This window comes from Amblyomma maculatum, chromosome 4 (assembly GCF_055883805.1).
Source record: "Amblyomma maculatum isolate TAMU_Amacu chromosome 4, ASM5588380v1, whole genome shotgun sequence".
Lineage (NCBI taxonomy): Eukaryota > Metazoa > Arthropoda > Arachnida > Ixodida > Ixodidae > Amblyomma > Amblyomma maculatum.
Genome location: NC_139347.1, coordinates 96,627,301 through 96,648,923, shown reverse-complemented (window position 1 = coordinate 96,648,923; position 21,623 = coordinate 96,627,301). Strand labels below are relative to the sequence as shown.

The window sequence follows — 21,623 nt, the reverse complement described above, 5'->3', positions numbered from 1 at the left end:
TCGGCCCGTCAAGAACTGACTACCAGGGAACGAAGCAACAAACGCCGCTGTCCGCGTGCTTATTCTCCGGGCACCCACGCTCCGATATCCCGATGACGAGCTATGCCAACTGCTGCGGTTCCGAGAAATTATTGACGATTGCAAAGGTCGGCACCAATTGTACCCACCTCCGGCAAAGAGGCTGCCGAAGGCCGAAGATGGCATTCTGTGACAGCTGTAGACCAACACCTTCTGGTGTCGGTCCAGGCTGTTCGCTACGACCCAAATGTGACCCTAATATCCGTACTGTGAAGAGAGTCGTTGCTCTTTATCCCACATGGTGCGGGCGTACCAGTTCAGTACCAATTTTCCCCCCATACCCCCCCCCCCCTTTTTTTTAGAGGCTTGAGAGGCCTTCCTCCTCGGGTGCTCGTCGGTCGGGGCCAAAAGGCCTTGGCCCATGGTGCTCGCGAGACGGATTGCACTTGCGGCGGCCGGACTATGGGACTGCTGACAAACTGACGCTGACGTTCACCATCTTCGCCTTCATGCGTCCTTTTTGATTGTAAGAAATAAAACGTTTTGCAGCAAGCAAGCCGGCCGTTTCGAGGAAGTCTGCAAGAGATGGGCTGGTGTTCGTTCACGAAATTACACACTATTATAAACTGGAATGGAGAATTTACCCGTCCCCGGACAAGAAGCTGGTCAAGGCGTAGGAATGCGTCTGGAGAAGATCGCAGACTAGATGGTCTTTCCACACTCCATTAGTACTGAGTAAAGTATATCATGAGGAGATTTCGACGCAGTGCAGATGGTGCCAGGAACTGGTAACCAATAATAGCTTATGGGAGTGCCGCATAGCGACGCCGCTTGCGGATATTGTGCGTGTGATTCTTGAGCAGTGGAAGGAATGCGATGGCCAGCTCAGACCCGTTCGTCCAGACTAGGGTCGTGAAGGGGGTCACCCATGTCGCCGTCAACCATGCGTTGATGGCCATCGAACGCGGAATCGTGCGCACGTGCTTTCTGATGGAAAAAAGTATTTCCAGAGCGAATTCTACGTTGCATCCAAATTGGTAGGCAAATTATAGTGAATTCTGCGTAACATCCAAATTGTTAAACAAACTCACATATTATGGACTCCTGCTTACGCCTCTCTTTTGGGAACAAGGAAGCCCATGAACTAGCTCAAGGCCTTACTTTCCGAGCTGATCGCTCCGGTCCAGCCGAGCGTTTCACCTCTGGTTTCCCGAAGAAAGACAGGCTACTTCAAGTATAGAGAAATTTTGCAGCACTACAGGTTTGCCAGACTGACCCACCTGCGGAAAAATCGCTTGCTAAACAACAGGCATCTGTTTGAAGACGACTTCAAACTAATTCATTTCCAAACCTCCAATTATGCAGCTTCTATTACGAAGGATAATACTCCTACAAATGCAAAAAATGTAATGGTGGGGCCAATCTAAATCATATGATCTGTAACTGCACTCAGGCTTCACAAATGAGTCAATTCATTAAAAACTCTGAACACTGGGAGACACTACTGTTCAGCTCCGACCTGGGGACTCAATTCGAACTTATACGACTCTCCAAAGACGCCACCGAAGCTCAAGGGCTAACGGCCGTTCTCTAAGCGGGATGGGGGGAGGTGACCTGTAGGTCATCTTTTCCACAAAGGGGGGGGGACTGCGCTAAAAAACAAGCGGACAAAGGAAAAAGTGGTGGACAGGATCTGCGCAGACTCACAACTGAATTTTAATGGCTGAAAGGATAACATATATACTGTGAACAAAAAGACAATTTGAAGAATGTTGCGCAACGTTATGGGGTCAAAGTTTTGTTTTCTGCGCCCTTGAAAATGGGCCGTTTATGTGCTCGTGTGCTGAAAAAAAAAATCAAAAGACGCCTATTCTTAGTGCATTTGTCTGCCATAACCACAAGTCATGGTATATTCCCTGCGTACGCGCTGTGATGTGAGAAATTCATTTTTCTTGTGGGCGTGTATATGTCGCGCAGACATATATGTCGGGTTGTATTAATATTCGTTTACAGGAACATTCTAGCAATCTGTCACCTGATGAGTATTCCAACGTGACAAAACATTGTAGGGCTTGCAAAAAAGTGACAAATAAGGTGTGACTTCCGCTCCTAGAGAATACGAGGGTTTTGTACCGTCATGGGGACAGTCGCACACGAGAGCTTTTCGAGGAGTATAACTATCAAGAAGAGAGCGCGTGATTGTATCAGCGATCCTTCGGTTGCACTTGCATATTGTGAGGTGAAGTATTTGGTCGCAAACATGTGACGGCAGCGCTAATATGCATTTGGGTGGCCTCGAGGCATGATGCTGTCGTTTTGTTCACTGTATATATGTTATTCTTTCAGCCATTAAAATTCAGTCGTGAGTCTGCGCACGTCCTGTCCACAACTTCTCCTTTAGTCCGTGTGTTTTTTTAGCGCAGTAGCTCATTGCGTGGAAAACGTTAACCAACTATCCCAGCTTACCGCTATACTACCTGTAGGTGGCTCCCCTGTATCTGTCGGACAATAAAGTTTTTCCGTCCGTCCGTACACCCATCCATCAGGTGTCTAAAGAGAAGTGCGAAAGATACTGCTCATTTCCTTTCCTATATGCAACAATTAGCAATTTACACAGAGTTTACAAGGCCCATATGTGCGCTGTGCGATGTTTCAGTTAATGAACCCAGACGGCCGAAATTTCCGGAGTCCTTCCCTACGGCGTCTCTCATAGCCTGAGTCGTTTTTGGACGTTAAACCATATAAACTAAAGTAGGTTAAAATTATATAGTTGGTTTACTTGGGGGGAAGGAAAAACGCAGTATCTGCCTCACTCTTCGGTGCACACCTATACGAAGAGGACATACAAATGTTATACAATTTCTCTAGACTCTAAACCTCCGGATTAATGCTTCACTAATAGAAGTAATTCAATAATATACATTTGTCGCCAGCCCCGCCGCGGTGGTGCAGTGGTAAGACGCTCGACTACTGTGCCGGAGTGCCCGGGCTCGATCCCGACCGTCGGCGGCTGCGTTTCGATGGAGGCGAAACGAAGTGGCGTCCGTTACTGTGCGATATATGTCAGTGGACGTTAAATATTCCCAGGTGGTCGTTGTTGTTACGACTATAGGAAGAAGGGAGGCTGTACTCCCCTGAAGAGGCTGGGACAGGTGGGTCACCGCCGCTTGCGGCGGCGGCTAGCCTGTCAGTTTTCATCTGTCGTAGGCCGTCATTGCGCCTGCCACCGTTTCGGTGGTGGACAACGGCTATTGCGGTGCGCGTCTTTCTCTCCCTCTTCTCTTTCTTTCTTCTCTACTTTCTCTCTTCTGTACCCACGAGGCAGCGGAGGTGGCTCAGCTACAGAGCCAGTAGCAGGCCCGTGCATTTTCTTTTCCTTCTTCCTACAGCCACACCAGGAAAAGAAACTGCACGGGCCTACTACTGGCTCTGTAGCTGAGCCACCTCCGCTGCCTCGTGCGTACAGCAGAAAATAGAAAAGAAAGAAAGAAAAAGAGGGAGAAAGAAAGACGCGCGTCGCAACCTTGAACTATAGTGCCTAGCATTATACTTGAACTCTCGCGCTGTGCAGCAAAAAAAATCATCGCCCTCATTCTCCAGGGTCAATCATCTGCGCAAGCTTGGTACTGCGCATGCGCCAGTACCATCTGCGTCTCGCCATAGCTGTGCCGCAAAAAACCCTGCCACAACTGAGTTTCGAACTCCACCGCCAGAAGGAACAGATCAGTTTCCCTAGCCAAGGCGCGAGAGCATTATTTTATCACCGCAGCCGATCACGCCTCGTGTAAAACTGCAACACACTCTCGCTATGTACAGCGAACATCGTCGTCTTCATGAAATTTAACTGCACCGGTCTTTCATTTAACCTAGGTAAATACGCCATACACATATTCGCCACTCGTGCGAGGTCCGCGAATGTAGTGTCGGTTGAATCTACTAAGCAGCGTGGCGTAGAGGGAACCACTCTAGCTAAAGACAGAGACCGCAGCCGTGCCAGACAGGCTGCCGAGATCATCGAACAATAAGCCAAACTATCCCGTTTCCGAGAAGCTTACTAAGCGCGGAAGTGAGCCGAAATCGAAGCGGCAGCAGTGACTGCGACTGCTGCCGCTTCGATAAAGATATATATATATATATATATATATATATATATATATATATATATATATATATATATATATACAGGGACTTGAATATTTGGGGGCTGGGATTTAAAAAATTGCTATGCAAAATCTACTACCCCATTCGAGCTGAAATATACGTTCACAAAGTATCAAAATATCGTCTACGTTATCTGATAAGTGGTTCAACATCGTTACTTGCCTAGATTTTCCGAAATCGAGGAAAAACTGCTCTCGGTGGCGTGCACAATTTTCGCAGAAGAGAGTCGAAAAGTTGTTTTGACATGGTGCGTCATCTGTCGGGCAGCGAGGCAAGCGCGCCAACTATGTCAAAACAACTTTTCGACTCTCTTCTGCGAAAATTGTGCACGCCACCGAGAGCAGTTTTTCCTCAATTTCGGAAAATCTAGGCAAGTAACGATGTTGAACCACTTATCAGATAACGTAGACGATATTCTGATACTTTGTGAACGTTATTTCAGCTGGAATGGGGTAGTAGATTTTGCAGAGGAATTTTTCAAATCCCAGCCCCCAAATATTCAAAACACTGTATATATATATACTATAAGTACTGCAGTATTTTCGATGCGTGTTCTTGTATTACTTTAATATATTCTCAAGTGTGTGTGTGTGTGTGTGTGTGTGTGTGTGTGTGTGTGTGTGTGTGTGTGTGTGTGTGTGTGTGTGTGTGTGTGTGTGTGTGTGTGTGTGTGTGTGTGTGTGTGTGTGTGTGTGTGTGTGTGTGTGTGTGTGTGTGTGTGTGTGTGTGTGTGTGCGCGCGCGTGTGTGTGTGTGTGTGTGTGTGTGTGTGTGTGTGTGTGTGTGTGTGTGTGTGTGTGTGTGTGTGTGTGTGTGTGTGTGTGTGTGTGTGTGTGTGTGTGTGTGTGTGTGTGTGTGTGTGTGTGTGTGTGTGTGTGTGTGTGTGTGTGTGTGTGTGTGTGTGTGTGTGTGTGTGTGTGTGTGTGAACGACATAAATTAACCGCGGCATGACAAACTAAAATAAAATTATATTTCAACTACTGCTGAAGTGTGAAACTTGTATCTTTCAAATTTTGTTTCAATCATTGAATGTGTCTTTACGCTCAAAATTTGCTTCAGCGCACGTTTTGTTGTCTCCATGGCAGCATTCAATCTTATCTGATGTGGAATTTTTGCAAAATGCCATAAAATCTACAGAGCAGCCAGCTCTATATTATTATACCAGAGAAGAATTATGTGCATGTTTATTGTGCCAGATAGATGTTCAAACATATTTGGGAAATAAGTAAGTCACCGCGAATACTCACGTTTTAGTAGACTTTCTGGCCCATATTCCGAGTTTGCGTCGTTATTGATGTATCGCTATCTCACGTGATCTCGAGTGATCTGATTGGTCAAAAGGCCGAAACCGGGTGTTGCTACTACTGAGCCGGAAGAGGTGGCAACATCATGTTCCGGCGTTTCCACTAATCAGAGGACTCTAGGTCACGTGAGACAGCGACACTTCGATAACGACGCAAACTCGGAATATGTGACTCTGATTAATCGATGTCTGCAGCCGCGTTCACACGCTTTGAAAAGTGTGAAGATCGGCGCTTCCGTTGTAAGTGTACAATGCCAGTCAATGCAAGCGCGCTGCAGGGGCAGTTGACGCACGCAGAGCACGCGTCTCACCACTAGTGCTTCAATATATTCGCGTTGCTTTCTACTGTATAAAAGAAAATGAAACTGCGTGGACAAGTATACTTAATGGTTGCAGACTGTATCGCATAATTAATTCAAACATTTTTTTTTTTTCTTTCCGGTCAGCAACGGGGTACTTCACTCCTCGTCGTAGCCGAGTATAACTTACTTGATCCGCGCGAACAGCGCAAGGCAAAACTGTACATTGTACGCACGCTCCGAGTTGCTAGTGATTTGGACATTTGGTTTTACTAATTTTACTCTGTCTAGCAGAGAGCTATGTTGCTTCGTGCAAACTTTTTTCTTTAAGGGTTGCGATTCTTCTTATCGCGCCCCTACTCACTGCAGACGACACGCGGAAAGAAAACAAACTGGCAGAGGTTCTGGTTTCGACACGTTTAGAAATTTGTGAATCTCTAGTGTGGAAAGCTTCCATAACGGCAGTTCGCTCAATGTTTTTTTTAGTGCCCTCTGACATATTCAGATATGTATTTGATTTGTTCAAAAGAGCGGTTCCCAACGTTGTTAACGTTGTTCACCGCCAGGGGGAACAAGGAAATTTGCTTGTGAAAAATGGCAGCCGAGTGTGATGCGAGTGTGAAGCAAGGTGCGTTATTGAAATGTTTTTATTCATGTTCCTGAACTTCGCTACGTACTTTGTTTGTACATAAGTATCCATGCTGTTTGTTCGCGCACACCTGTTTACTTTGTTTTTATGCCCAACCTTGATTAATTTATTCTCAACTTGGCCACAGCTGGAATAAACCCATTGTGACGCTGTGCTTCAAGGTTAGGTGAATTTATGGTTCTACGTAGCTCGACGATGTGAAGACGTCACAATTTATGCGTTTTAACTATACGACCAGTTAATTCCTAGATAAATTCACCAGACCTTTGCTTACTTGCGCCGCTGCAGCTGGTTTCGTTGTCTTAATTTCCGTCTCAAGTATTCCGTCTGCATTCGAGACATGCTCCTTTGAATGAAATGTTTTTGCCGACCTGTATAACGCCTTTGACATGAGGGTGTAATTTCATGTTTTAAATGAAAATCCAGGACAGGGTAGCCTTGCAGTGAAATTTTTTCACCCAATGCATATGTACAGGCTTCGCAGCTGGCGAGCCTAAGCGTCGCGGGGAGTACCGCTTGTAGTTTCGGAAAACTGATCGGGCTTTGACTTTAGAGCGCAGCTTGACGTATTGCTGGGAAACAGGTGTTGATTCTTCAGGTCGCCCTAGGCCTTCAAGTCGCGTATTCAGTGAGGCTGTCGAGCGTCCCACATTGCTGCCAATTTATTTATAGTGCTTTCGCAAGGACCTTGTCGCTCAAAAAAGAATCAAGAAAAATGAAAAACTTCGTATTGGTCGTGGTCCACTGATTGACTAAACAAATGAGCGTCGCGCCGTCCGAACCTTGGGTCAGCAACTAAGGATTACCGTATTAGAACTATCCTTGCTGTCGCTCTCCTCCAAACATTTAGCCGCTCAACTTAGTCTGCAAAATCAGTTTTTGCGCAACCCTATGAGAAAAGAGCGGCGGCATAGGCATTATGGACATTTCACAGCCACATTTTCATTAGTGCAGTATTTCTCAGAATTTGCTTGCAGATTCTGAAAAGTTTGCTGCGAATAAAACGAAGTTTGCTGTATACGATTATTGTGTAGTGACTGTTGTGGTTAGTTATGGTCACTCTGTAGGCTTTTTGCAGTGCGCATTTTCCCCTGCCAATCGAATCCCAGCCTCGGCGGCAGCTTTTCGATGGAGGCGAAAAGCAAGGCGCCCGTGTGCTGTGCGATGTCAGTGTACGTTAAAGAACCCCAAGTGGTCGAAATTTCCGGAGTCCTCCACTACGGCGTCTCTCATAGCTTAAGTCGCTTTGGGACGTTAAACCTCACCAACCAACCAACCAACCAACCAAGGGTTACTTCAGCATGTGCATTTTCATGTATAAACACAAGTTTTATTATGCATAAAAATCATTTTCTGAACAATAGTAACAGCAACTAGAGATTCATCACATATATATACATCCTTTGTGTTCAGCAGGTTGAAATTATCAGTTGAGAAGCCTGTATGAAAATTTGCGACATGGGATAGAGTTGTAGCCATATCTTGATGTTTTTAGTGTGTGTGTGTGTGTGTGTGTGTGTGTGTGTGTGTGTGTGTGTTATTTTTTTACTGCTTTGTTTTTTTATTTGTTCAGGCAGGAAAATATCGCTATTTATGCATTGGTACTGTGTTGATTTCACCGGAAATTGTGTTACATCAAGTGTATGCAGGTAGATCGGTTGAGAAGGTGTTGCCGTAACACAGAATTGAGAAAAACGGTGTTGGAGGCAATATGCACATGATTTCGCATCAAAATTGGGATGCAACAGTTTTTTATGCAGTATCATACCATTTCGCTTCCCATTTGGCATACATCTGGTAGTGACTTCGAAGGCTAGGTTCCAGCAGGGATTTGAACAAACAATATATGTATCTCCTCTAAGATCGGTACTGTGCCTTCCTTTCTCCAAAAGCCAACTTAAACAAAAAAAAAAAGAATATTCCTGTAATGAAAAGGCAGTGGCACTGCCTTGAAAAGGCACTATTACCTTGAAAACCTTGAAAAGGCACTATTACGTCTACTCTTAAAGGACTATAGACACGAAATTTTGTTCGCATTTTTCTTTTTGTTAGTGATGCGTACGACATTACTGTATATGGATCACCTCACGGTTTTTGCCTACGACTGCTGAGTAATTTTTAATTGAATTTCCTTTTCTCGCGAGTTTCAGTTTCAGCAGCCGAGCGATGGCTGTGACGTCACAATCAAGTCTAGGTCACGCGCGGCATGAAAAAACAGCAATATAATCCCTGACTATTCACCTTTTGTATTTCCTGCCCTTGAGGCAGGCTGGTTTTAGTGTCCTGGTTAATTAAAAGGAGACAGGAACGATTATATAGGTTTTATCATCCCTCACGTCACCTAGACTTGACTTTGATGTCACAGGCATTGCTCGACGGTTGAAACCGAAACTGATGAGAAAGAAATTCTGTTATAACCCGTAAGCGAATATCATGAGGCGATTCATGTACAGTAATGCCTTACGCATCATTACAGATAAACACAAACTCAAAAATGATGTGTCCATACTCCTTTAACGTGAAGCTTTAACGGCCCCTAAATTTCAAATTAACAGCATGCAACTTCTGCCTCCCAGATCTCATAGCATTGTAGCTATGCTCACAAGATTATGAGTGTGTGTGTGACCTCTGAATTCCTGCAATGAATTTAGCTTTATGCATTTTACTATCGCAAATATATCATCACAAAGAAAAAAAAAATGGGTAGCATACTTTTTTATTATGTGCCAGGATGATTTCTTAAGGTAATAGTAATAATACCTTACTGGTGGTAAATAAATAACTTTGATAACACACTTTTTAGATTATGTATAGCTACACTGAGATCTTTGGCAAAGAAAAGGACTAGCGTCTTTAAAGAAACAAAGACAAATTTCATGCAAGAACTGAGAAAGCAAAAACTAAAAGTTACTTTTGTGCATTTGTAAGAACTGGAGAGAAATAATTACTACATGATCATCCAGCACATTTTGTATTTCAGTTACACTTCTTTAGTGTGAGCCACATGTTTTGTTTGAGGATAAGGTAATGATGACAAGAACAGACTTGCAGTGGTTTGGTTAAAATGCTTGTGTTAGCTAATTGAAGCAGCAGTGTCTTCTCTGGACCTTGATCATGTAATTGCTTTGTTTGATGAATAGAAAACTTGAGAAAATGGTTTTCATGGTGGGCAACATGACTTTATTCTCATTCAAATTATTTGCTGGCTGATTTACACTGCAGTGGCTGTGCTTTTTGTACGTGTCTAGGTACGCTGTTTAGGAGCACGCAGGCCTCTTGCTACGTGGCTTGAAATATGGATCTCATTTCTAACGTTTTTTTATGTATGTTTCTTTGGGATCACAAGTTTCTTTTTAGTAGTCTCACATGAAGACATAATTACAGAAAAACGTTTTCAGAAAACAGCGACGTGGCTACCATGTAGAAAAGCAAATATCCCCATAGAACAAGATAACAAAGTTAAAAGGGGTCCCCCTTTAATGCTGTTGCATTCATTGGGCTCAAAGGTGCAATGGCCAGTAAAGCTGCGCTTTAATCATTGTTTCTTGATAATGACTTGTTTTATTTGTTTCCTTGCAGAGAGTGTGACAGTGCCTTTGAAACATGGGAGAGAGAGCACAAGTCGAGCATTCCTCATCCTTGTGATGATATTCCTTTCTTCTCTACTGTGCCTTTTTCTAGTCTACTTAAATTTTCCAAAGCTGGAACCGTAAGTATGAATTCCACTTGGCGAGGTAGTCAGCTCTAGCAATTTGTGACTACTTGTTATTGAAGTGCTTATGTTCAGCTGCTAGCATACAGCTAAGCATATTTTTTTGTTTAAGATGGTTATATTTACAGTCATCTCAAGTTTATGCTGTACATAATGTATGTAGCTAGTGTGTGGGTTTTCCACCTTCTAGCTTTTAAGGTGGGTGGGTAGCCTGTTTCTGGGTGAAAGTAGGGTATATTTTTCACTTTCTTTATTTGCTTTCCATAGAAATGCTTCTTCTGGCCATTGATGGTATTGCACATTTTTTTTATGCTGTAGATCTGAAAAGCAGCACATCAAGCTACCAAGAGACATAGAAGATGCCAAGGGCTTGGGACAGGTGCTCAACAGATACACGGACCGTTATTTCTTCACCGTCACATCTGGTTTCTTTGTCACATACATTTTGTATCCTTTTAAAGCAGTTTTTCTTTAATGTGAATTTTCCACACGTGCACATAAACTCGGGCAAGGGTTGGGTAAAGCTTATTTTCATATTCAATTTGCATATACCAGTGGTAGCATATGATTCTCCTTAATATGACCTTGTTGCTGCTAAAAACCCAACAAAAGCATATGAGGTGATAAACAAAGAAAAGGTGGGAATAAACAGTAAGGTTGACCTTCTCAGCTCTTACTTTTCTTGTAAGGGCTGTATCTCATCCCTGCGGCATTTCAGAACCTTGAAAAGTTTGTTGAAGCTCCTAATTTCTCTATATGTGGCTGTAATATGTTTTCGAACTGATTTTTGTAAAAGAAAAAAAAAGTTTGTAATTTACATGTATTCACATGCCAGTTGGCATGCACATGCATTATAAATTTTGACTTATTTTTTAGTCTAATAACTTTATTGCTCACAACAGGCCCTTGTAAGCATGCTGGCATCTAAAACTTGTGTTCTTTCTTTCTAATTTGGTAATACCCCAGGGATTACTTCATGACGGTCCTAATTGTAATTACACGAGAAATATGCGATCTTGCTTCAGAGTAAAGTGCATTTCTGAAAGGAGCATAAGAATTTTCATAAATTTGCTAAGTTTGCTTTATTTCATGCATAAATAATATAATAATAATAATAAGATAGTATTAACTGTCACGTCCCTCCTTGAGTGCAGTGCTGGCCAGCATTTCTTTAGCACCTCAGAGCTGCATACTTCCTCTCTGCAAGTGATTGCCATCCTCTGGCTCTCGATTGCAGAGGTTGACATTTCACAATAAGCTTGGGCGATGTCGCTGTGAAGGGATTTGTGCTGGGCAGGGTATCCAACCTGGAGAGTTATTGAGTAGTTGCAGCGTCTTGCACCGTCCAGTGGCATTGGATTACAGTACTAGCACTTCTGTTTATCTGTGCACAGTGATCAAGCTAATGCTTTTTAAACTGCTGATGTTGAAGTGACCATCATAACAATTTTTTGTTAGCGATTATTGCGCTACACTGCCATTTTTCTTGTTTCTCATTTTGTTTTTATGCCAAAAACATGTTGTTGCCCCTGACAACGTTGTGTCCATACAGCCTGCAGTCCTTTGCCATCCCGGGCTCCATCTTCCTCAGTATTCTCTCCGGTTTCCTGTTTCCATTCCCTATGGCACTTTTTCTGGTGTGCCTTGTAAGTTTCGCTCATATTTTTATGTCCTTCCGCGTGTTAAAAGATTACCAAGTGGTAAAAAAGTATCCGCATTCCTGCCTGGCCTATGGCGCCTCTTCCCTTTATGCCCACCCACTGTGGTGGCTCAGTGATCGGCTGCTAACCATAAGGTCGGGTGTGATTCTGGTCCCGGCGGCCATTTTTTGATGGAGGTAAAATATAAAAAGAAAAAGTGTAATCATAGCTATTTGTGTGCTCTCTTTGCTTTTGCGCACGGGTGTGCATTTAGAAGGAGTCCTGCTTGTGGAGGATCAGAGTTTGCACCTGCTGTACTCAGTGTGCATAAGTTTTTGAAACAAAATTGCAGTAGTAAAAAAAAAGTGAATACACAAAGCTACTAAAAATTCATAAAGGAATCTTAAACAAAGTGTCCTGCATATTGTTAAGTGTCCTGTTTAATTCGAATACCCAAAAATGATGACAGGTAGTAGTAATAACCACTCTGGGACAAGGAAATTGTGGTCTATACATTTTACCTCGTTCTTGTTTACGTTCCTTATTCTTCAACCTTTCACATTAAGCAATCACAACATAAGCTTGGTCCACAGCCATAGTGGCTGCTGCGCACTGGTGTCGTTTCGTCTATGTTACATTACAGAACATTTACTTAAGAAGTGCTGTGTGCTGAAAAGACGATCATAGGAAACACTGAGAGGGGATAGGGCAGAAGCTTATGAAGGCGAATGATCTTGCAGTCCTGGAGGGTGACAAAGAAGGTGGCTTTGTTATCATGCCGAATGAACTTTTCAAGAAAAAAAAGCTGTGGAAGCCATCAAGAAAAATTTTGGTTCGGTCAAGCTCGAACCTGTAAAACAAAAACGTGCCGTCCTAAAACTGCTTGCTGATGTGAACCTGGATGCTTTGGGAAAGGCTGTCATGGATGCTGAGACAGGGTGGTGTGCCTTGAAGGAAGTGTTCTTTTCAGGAAAAATGCAGAAACCTGCATTCCGACTACGCACCATTGTGTCTGAAAGGGATACATGGCAGAGAGTTGTGAGTTTCGCTTCTGTCCTATCTTCTCTCTGTGTTTCCTATGGTCGTCTTTTCAGCGCACAGCACTTCTTAAGTATCATATACCAACTAGCTCATCGGAAAGGTTTACTACATCGCAGAACATATGTTGATGGGAAAATATCAACACCTGCTTCTGCAGAACTTGTATGTGCTGTGCTGCAGGCATGTTACATAAAAGTTGTTGAGGGCTCTGATCCGTTCTTGTTTTCTACAGTGCTCTGCATTGGGGGCGTCATTCTGCTACTTCTTTTCGTACCTGGTGGGAAGGAAGCTCGTGCTTAAGTACTTCCCCTCCAGGGCCATGAAGTGGTCTGAGCAGGTATGAGTGTCGCAGTCTGCCAGGCTGCATTCTTTTGATTCTACTATAGACCTTTGTTTTGGGCGAGGAAGTTGTCGAAATTCCTCCTCTCTGGACAGTCGCGAACCGGTTTTGCTGCAGCTTCCACAGTGCTTGCGCGGGGCGTACACGACTGTACAGTAAACAATATGGTAGCGCCCAGGGAGCCTAAAATGCAAAGGTGTATACGCAGCAGTTCTTTTTCCGTTGTGTGATGTGTCATGAGGCCCACTGTCCTGCTGCAAGGGAGCTTATTTGCATGTCACCATGCTGTGTTTGCGTTTCTAGATCACGTGCATTTAATTGCATGCGCCATGACAATGGCAGCAGGCTGCATCTGCAAAGGAGTCAGGTGGGCTGCATTGTAATGAAACTGCAGTTCCTCATTGATATAGCCTGCATAAAGCATCATCCTTACTTTGTGGAAAGGGTGCCGTTCAGTAAGAGCGTCTGCGGCGAAGGTTTGATGCATTTTAACAAGTGCATGATATCAGTTTTGCCTGCCCGCAGTTCTCGCTTGCCATGATGGGCTTTGCAGCTCCATCCTCGAGTCTCGTTATTGATGCATCCTAGGCTCTTTGCTGAATATCACCATTCTCTGATATGGCACTGGCAAGCTCCACTTTGCTGCTTGAGACAGTTTTCATATCTGCGGTATGCTCTCCTGGCACAAATGACTTGGCTGTCTGTGTTCTGTGCAGCGTTTGCTTGTTGATAGCCTCTTAAGCCTCCTCGGCAGCAATTCTCCTACAAACCTGAAGCAATCTGAAGCTGAGAAAGAATTCAGGCGGGAAATATCTGGGACGAGTGGAGGTCCACAGCGCTTGACCTAATCGGAAACAGTGATGTAATTGGACGTTGCAGAAAACAGCATGGAGTAAAGCAAGCATGAGCTGATGACTTGTCATGTGACGTTGGCAGGCTAGGGCTGGAAATTTCATACACAGAACAGATAATAGGTGGTCTTCTGCGTCATAGTGTATGTCAAAGGAAGGAAAATAAAAGCAAATGCAGCCGGAACTGGGTGACGAAATAAAGCTAGGGAACTTGCAGACAAGATGTCTGCGGCTGGAACAGCACAGGTGCATTTGAAGTCTGTTGGGAAGTGGGTTTACTCTGTCATGAGCATTGCCTGGCTGCTGCTTTCGATGATGATGGTGATGATGATAATGGCAGCAACTTTAGCAGTTTCTATGTTTAAATGGCTTTATTCTTTTTTTCATTGTGTAGCAGACGCTCACTGTTGATAAAGTGGGTCTGGGTCTGTCTGTCTGTACACTGTCTTTTGTGCACGATGTGCAGGTCGGCAACCACAGGGACAACCTTCTCAACTACATGATTTTCCTGCGTGTGACGCCGTTTGTGCCCAACTGGTTCATCAACATCGCAGCACCTGTGATAGACGTGCCTATAGCCCCATTCTTTCTAGGCACATTTTTTGGTGAGCAATACCTGGATGTGGTGATGTCACTCATAAACATTACCTCCTCTGTGTTTACAGCAGCATGGATATGCTGGAAAATGCACATAGTAACCAGCAAATTCCTTTCATGCTGATTAATGAGCTGGTCATTGCTGAAAATCAAATTTTGAGGTGCTCACCTGGAGCAGTCGCGTGTTATGTGCTCTTTAAATTGCAATGTGGGAGACCGTAGATGTCAAAACTGTTGCATTTTTACTGCCAGTCAACTGTACCCTAATTTGGTAGTGTGCTGTCCGGTATCCAAACTGAGGGAACGAATAGGCGCAAACGCTAGCTCAGGGCAGACTGTCTGTTTCCAACTGAGGTAGGCATGTTGCTTCTAGAGAAGAGAGAGAAAAATGCTGATAATGGTAGCATGGGTTATAGGAAAAACGAAACTTTGGCGGCATACAGGAGGTAGGTTTCTCATTCTCTTTCTCTGATTTTTTTTTTTTTTTCTTTTTTGAGACAGTGCTTTTTATGAAATGATGAATCCTGTGCAGAATCAGGATTGAAAAGTTAAGGCTGGTTCGGACTTTGGTCAAAAAGCCATGCTTGTGGTATAATTAAGGTAGCTAAAAGAGGCAGTGCAGTAGTACTATAATAAAACAGAAAAGTGATCTAAAGCTAAAATATTAAGTCACCCTTGAACCTTCCGAGGGTATCTGGACAATTACATAGGGTTTCTTACTGTGTTAATTTCAAGAAGATAGGAACCAAAAAAAAACACAGCGGGCTAATTTCATGTTTGCTCATGCTTAGTGTTGTCAGGAGAAGAAAGTTTTGAAGCACAGAAAGGCTACGACATTTCAGCTTCAACTTCCTTCAACTTAAGACCCTACAGTGGCTGGCTATTTCCAGTGTATTGTCAGTGGTCACTAGTTGAGCACCCAGTGCTTGTTTCAGCAAAAGTGCAAATCACACTGTACAATTACTGTCAGTGAAGTAATACAATCAAAACGAAAAAAAATAAAGGTTGTGCGTGCCGCATCAGTACACGCAAGGGTCAAACAATGCCTACCTCTGAACAGTTGCAAAGTTCTAGCTTTTGCAATGAACTAGTATCACTTTCAAAGTCAATGTTGGGCTTTCTCCGGAATTTTCGCCACTGTTCTCTTGTAATTTGGGATTGGTGCTTACGAAGTTGCTACATTCAATTGGAACCTATTTTTAATGGGCTGTGTTACACATTGCAAAACATTGAAAGGAAGGTGATTTTCAAGCCACAAGATTTGAGTAAGGTCGTCGTAGTACTTTGAACTGTTGATCACAAACAGGCCTGTGGCATGGTCATGAGAACGTTGAATGCTGAGTGGAAATGACGCACAAAACATTTATTTCAGCTGCCAGGCAAGAGATGGGCAGAAGGCGAGAGCAAAAATCGCCCGGTACCACAGTCAAAAAGCATTTAAGAACCTGCAGTATTAATAGAAACACAAAAAGCAAACAAACAGAAAAGGTACAACATGTGAGGGATAGTCTACGTCATGCATTAAGTTGATGAAAGGCTACATCATGTGGTACTCTTCGTTGCAGCTGCCTTTACAGGATATCAACCTATTTTTGACCATGCAGGCGTAGCACCGCCATCATTTGTCGCCATCCAGGCTGGCACTACGCTCCATCAGCTTACGTCATCTCGAGACGCGATTTCTTGGTGGTCGGTGACCTTGCTGGCTGGCTTTGCCGTGCTGTCACTGGTGCCAGTGATCTTCAAGGGCAAGCTCAAGCAGAAAGTGCTCTAGTGGACCTCTCGAAACGGACACACATGTCCTCGCATTGTTCCTGCTGGCGTACGCACCCAAACTCTGTGTTGTTGTTTCTTTCTTTGTGATGACCCCCCCCCCCCCCCCCCCCCCCTCTTCCTCCTTTCTACCATAGTCCTCTCAGTTTTATTTTCATTGTAAGGGTTTGGTGTGAAAGGCTTTCATACACATTCAGTTCGTATCTTGGGATGATTTGATATATTGCTTTCCACTTTTGTTACTCTCTTTATGCAGTGTACTTTCATCATACTTGGCTCCTACAGTATCTTTCTTTTTTTTTAAGCACCGGAGAAGAAAATATGTAATTAAGTTATCATTTGACAGGTAACCTTGAGGCATCTGTGGCAAAACCTTTATCATTCCTGGTTTATGTTCTAAACCACAAAGCTTCTTCGTTGTGCTCAATTTGCAGTCCTCAAAATTGGTTACTTGGAAAACTTATGGCTTTCAAGAAACTGTAGTGAAAGAAAACATATATACTAGCAAAAGCTGTCATGTTATTATGATTAATTTTTTTTATACATTTTCATTTTTGCATTTGTGTGTTTCTTTCGGTATACAGAAGCTGCAAGGTGTGCCGCCACCGCAGCTCACATTAGGTTGCTGTGTGTATGCTTCCAATTGTCCTTTGCAACCTTTGTGTACAGTTTGTTTTTTCTCTCATTCAGATACTTCTATATTTTCGAAAGCCCAACATACAGGCCTTGTAGACTTTTGTCCACATCACTCCTATATCATGGTTAGCCTTATGCTCCTTTTTAATTCCTGCATGTCGAGTAAGTTTTTTACTCTCCTCCTCTAAAACCTCGTGCGATATGATCTTGCCCTGAGCATTGTTACTGCTTTGTTCTGCAGTATTCTTCCACAGCTGCTTTTCTGCGGTATACGTCCTTTTTTTTCCACTTCATCAAAGTCAACAGTATTCCACTAGTTAAGGTTTTGTTTTCCTTTTGTCTTCTTATAGCCAGGATTGTACATTTGCATTTTCTTTTGTGACCTCGTTTCTCTTTTCTGCTCACCCCATCCTCACCTGATTTAGGCATGGCAGTGGGTTTGCGGGAAATGTCGTCTGCACTGTCTCTAACATGTGTCGACCAACGTTTTGCTTGTGGCACACGCTGTAAACAAGAAAATTGTTGAGTGCAGTGTTGAGCGTTGTGAATTTGATTTAGACATTTGACGTTTTCCAGTTACTCTAAAGCATATGGGTGAAACAAAGTGTTTGCCTCCAACTGCTATTAGACATCCGATAGAGAACTGCATGGATAGTGGGAATAGTTGTTTGACGCAGTAGCCTACAAGCACTTCAGAGGCAAAGTAAATTTGTCACCATAGCTTGTCTTAACATATATGAGCTGCAGGTCATGACCAGTAGGTGAATTGGCCACAGTAAGGGTAGCATCACTTATCTCTCAATTCACCTACTGGTCATGACCTGCAGCTCATATATGTTAAGACACAGTAGCCTACAAGCACTTCAGAGGCAAAGTAAATTTGTCACCATAGCTTGTCTTAACATATATGAGCTGCAGGTCATGACCAGTAGGTGAATTGAGAGATAAGTGATGCTACCCTTACTGTGGCCACTAAGATAACATGTAACAGTGTGAGCAAAAAAAAAAGCTTCAGGAAAGTTGTGACTAAGGGATGCTGCATCAAAGTACAACAAAAGTAATCGGCATGTCAAAGTGTAAATTTAGTAACTTGATATCTGAATGCGGTCTTCTGGAAAGGGGAGTAACTGGCATTCGAGGTGAAGTGACCGCAGTCCAAACATTTCCATGTGCTGGCAATATTTAACATAGCATTTGCATTGTAGGCTTTGCGTACAAGACAGTTTTTGAATTTTGTTAGCTTGACAATACTATAGCTGTTTTTTATTGCTAGAATCGTGGTAAGTCAGGCATTTGTAGTAGCTCCTACTGGGCTTGTATAATGCAGGTTGGGCATAACTGAGAATATGAGATGATGTGACACAGATGGGAAAGCATCCATACGCTTGAAATGGTAGCAATATATTCAGCCTAAGTGCTAAGTCACCAAGTGGACATACATTAGCATTTGCTAAGACTCGGAAACTATGTACCATAGGTCTCATTGTGTAGTGCGAACATGTTTCTGTTTTCTTTACCCATGCCTGTGGTTCTCGTGTACGTGCTCTGAAGATCTTTGCTTCAGTATGCTTCAGACTTCACGTATATTCACTGAATGAGGGTGCACATCTCTGTAGCTTTGGCTTCTGAGTTGACAAGAAAAGCAAAAGTGAATTTAAGCTCAAGTACTTACGTCGTTGTGTTCAAGTTTTGCCTCTCACTAATGCGAGCTGTAGTCTTGTTATTTTCCAGTGTTCAGAATAATGAACGGTAGTGTTCGAAACTCCCAGGCAGCACTTTCAATGAGGGAAGCATGTGTTGGATTTCCTCTTAAACCTCGGAAACCTAGAGTCTACAACACCATGCTTCCAACTGCCTGAAGTGCGTGATGTGGCGTAGGCACAGCAGCCGCTTTTGTTTGCATGGCTCAGCAAGCTTTAGTGACATACAAAGTGACCCAGGAACTTTTGAAAAGCACTGTTACAACTCAAGAAATAGTTATGTACAACAATTGTGACACAAATAGTACATTTCCAGAAGGTGGTCATATGCAAACCTTCTTCCATAATGCCTTGCTGTCAGCTGTGCGAGAATTATGTTGGGGCTATTCCACCCCCCCCCCCCCCTTCCCCCCCCAAATTCTGTTTTCTTCAAAAGTGGGGGCAAAGCTCAAGTGTTGAACAAAATTTGTACCACATTGCTTGAACAGCTGTGCAATATGTATGCTGCTGTGGCTTATCTTCTTTGCTGTGACTGTCACCTTGATGACCTATTCAGTGCGTTCTAAAGCCCGATTCTTAGCACAACTATGGCAGTCCAGAAATGAAGTAGTGTGTATAACTAGCAAAACATTTGTCGATGTGCAGGCTGTGAAACTAGAGCTTATAACACCTTGGCTGTGTCCCACAGCAATACCTCAGCTTTTGATACAACTGCATTCTTTGAGTTTCAGTTGTTAGTTTTGATGGCTTAGACGCCAGTTTCACTTTCCTTGCGATTAAAGCTTGAGATAAATTATTACATGTGCAATCATGGAAAGTGTTTGCGATCTGTACGCACAGGAAAGCATTGATAAAAACGCACTTTCAAAGTACAGCTTTTTTTTAACACGCTGCAGTCAGTAGCAGGACAGTGTTTTTTGTGCAAGAAATGTGTGGTTTTAAAGAAATACGACATTTTGTATAGCTAGCTTATCAAATTTCTTTTTTTTTCGTGCGTGTAGTGGTTTTTCTATTGCAGTTCTGTTTACCACAGATTTGTGGTTTGTCGGTGAGAAGAGTTACTCAGTGAGGAAACCCAGCAGAACATAAGGCGGGTTCATTTTGCAAGCCGCCACATTGTATATCTTCCTTTTTCTCATCACTTGTTAAGGAACATAGAACAGTATTTTATTCAGCTCATTCTGGAGTGGGCCTTTTAACCCTTGTAGCTAATATTTTTCAAAGCTAGTCACGATGGTAGTTTATTATAGCTATTTAGAAGTTGAGAATAACAAGCAGTTTCGAGTACTGCTACGAAGGAAGCAAACCAGCTAAAATGAAAATCGGAAAAATGGCTTGTGAAGACTTGTTTTGACTGATGTGCAAGACATTCCCTGGATTTGATTTCTTCTTCTGTGGCATATTTTTTGCCATACTAAGCTGGGCTACCAATCTGCACACAGGAATGATTTTTGTAGGTAGTACTAGAAGTGGTGCTCTAAAATATCAATAGCTGCTGTTTTTGACAAGCCAAAATACCTACTTGTGATACTGTTTACATTCGAATACTGTGTGTAGATTTCCTTCAGAATTTGTTACTAATGTGAGTCTGTATAACACTGTATTTTGCGCTGTGTGCCTCAGTATGTTGTGTAGTCTTTAAAAATTATCATTTATATAGAGGAATTCACACTGAAGTCTGGTGATGTGCTGTGGATTGAGTATTGGTGTAAACTGAGGTGCAAAATAAATTCTGAAGTCTCGATCGACTTGGAGAAAAGCTGCAAGAGTCTTGTTTATTTTAGCACAAGGTGAAGACATTTTTGACATTTTTATTAGCATCCAAGCTTTTCAGGGATGTCAAAAGGCTGCGTGATGAATGACTAGAGATAGGTATGTTTAATTCTAAATATGCTGAAAAAGCTCAAATTTTCAGCTTTGCTAGCTTAGCAGTAAAAAAAAAAAACTTGTGTAAGAGCCATATTACACTAGCTAATGTGACAGAAGGTGCTTTCTGAACACAGCTGGAAATTTCAAGTCTTGTAGCAGGAAAAATGTCATTTTGTAGCAAAAATTTCAAATCTTGAGACGCTTAAATAAAGTAGGCTTGTTTTATTTCTGGAACCCAATTGCTCAGATGTTCATAACGACCAATAGCCATGCAAAAACAAGTTTCAAGCTCTAATGAGTGTAAGTGCTGTCCTTTTCTTAAAAAACCCCAAATTAAGCGAACGGGAGGTTTTGCTAAAAATAAAGCCGGTTTTATTCAGAGGGAAGGCATAACGAGATATACAACTACACTCTAAACAATGTAGCCTTGGAAACAAGGTAGCTAGCTGTCTTAATATAAAAGCTCTGTAGAAATTCAGAACTGCTGCTTCTTAAAACCCACTTTAAGGCACTGTTTCTTCTCTTGCTTTGATGACTCCAGCTCGGACAGTGCTGCTGCGAGCCTTTCCTGTCCATTCTTCAAAAGCGCTCGTCCACTCTCAACGTCTGCAACATTTTTAGGCTTGACGCCTTTTGAGAAGAGCAGCCCAGCATTGGTGCTCATATTCCTGGCCAGCCTAATCTCTTCCTCTACCTTTTCCTGATTCAGACCTCTTTTCTGGGTGTCCTTGTCCTGAACATCAGGGTAACGTCGAGGCGCCTTTTTCCTTCAAGACCCGTGCTGATAGGAGGGAAAGGTGAAGAATATTTTTGCAGGTCCTGAGTGGAGATTTGTTTTTTCCCCTCGAGAGAGGCGCGCTGCTGGCGCTGCTCAGTCAAAAGATGCGATTTGCGGGGATGTAGAGTGAGCGCCAATTCCGTGCGTTATTCGCAATCTTTGCTTTCGTTCTTTTTCTTCTGATGGTTTGGCGGGGTGGCTGGTTAATCAAAGCGACGCAGGGACTCGAAGTCGTGAGTCTGCTTCTTAAAGGGCC

At 43.0% G+C, this 21,623-nt stretch overlaps 1 protein-coding gene across 1 annotated transcript; it reads left to right on the top strand.

Moving 5' to 3' along the window:
• The first annotated feature begins 6,273 nt into the window (after positions 1-6,273).
• stas (Transmembrane protein stas) lies at positions 6,274-18,965 on the top strand. The gene is made up of 7 exons (XM_084602234.1): positions 6,274-6,409; positions 10,010-10,139; positions 10,461-10,589; positions 11,695-11,788; positions 13,056-13,160; positions 14,481-14,619; positions 16,216-18,965. Exons 1-7 carry the CDS (start codon positions 6,376-6,378, stop codon positions 16,383-16,385), a joined length of 801 nt encoding a protein of 266 aa, XP_084458360.1. The 5' UTR covers positions 6,274-6,375; the 3' UTR covers positions 16,386-18,965.
• The last annotated feature ends 2,658 nt before the right edge of the window (positions 18,966-21,623 follow it).

Excerpts from the sequence above, each read along its gene's own strand:
- stas (XM_084602234.1), top strand. The coding sequence starts at position 6,376 with ATGGCAGCCGAGTGTGATGCGAGTGTGAAGCAAG. Across the intron at positions 10,140-10,460 it reads AATTTTCCAAAGCTGGAACC|ATCTGAAAAGCAGCACATCA; the intron begins GTAAGTATGAAT and ends TTTATGCTGTAG. Across the intron at positions 10,590-11,694 it reads TTCTTTGTCACATACATTTT|CCTGCAGTCCTTTGCCATCC; the intron begins GTATCCTTTTAA and ends GTGTCCATACAG.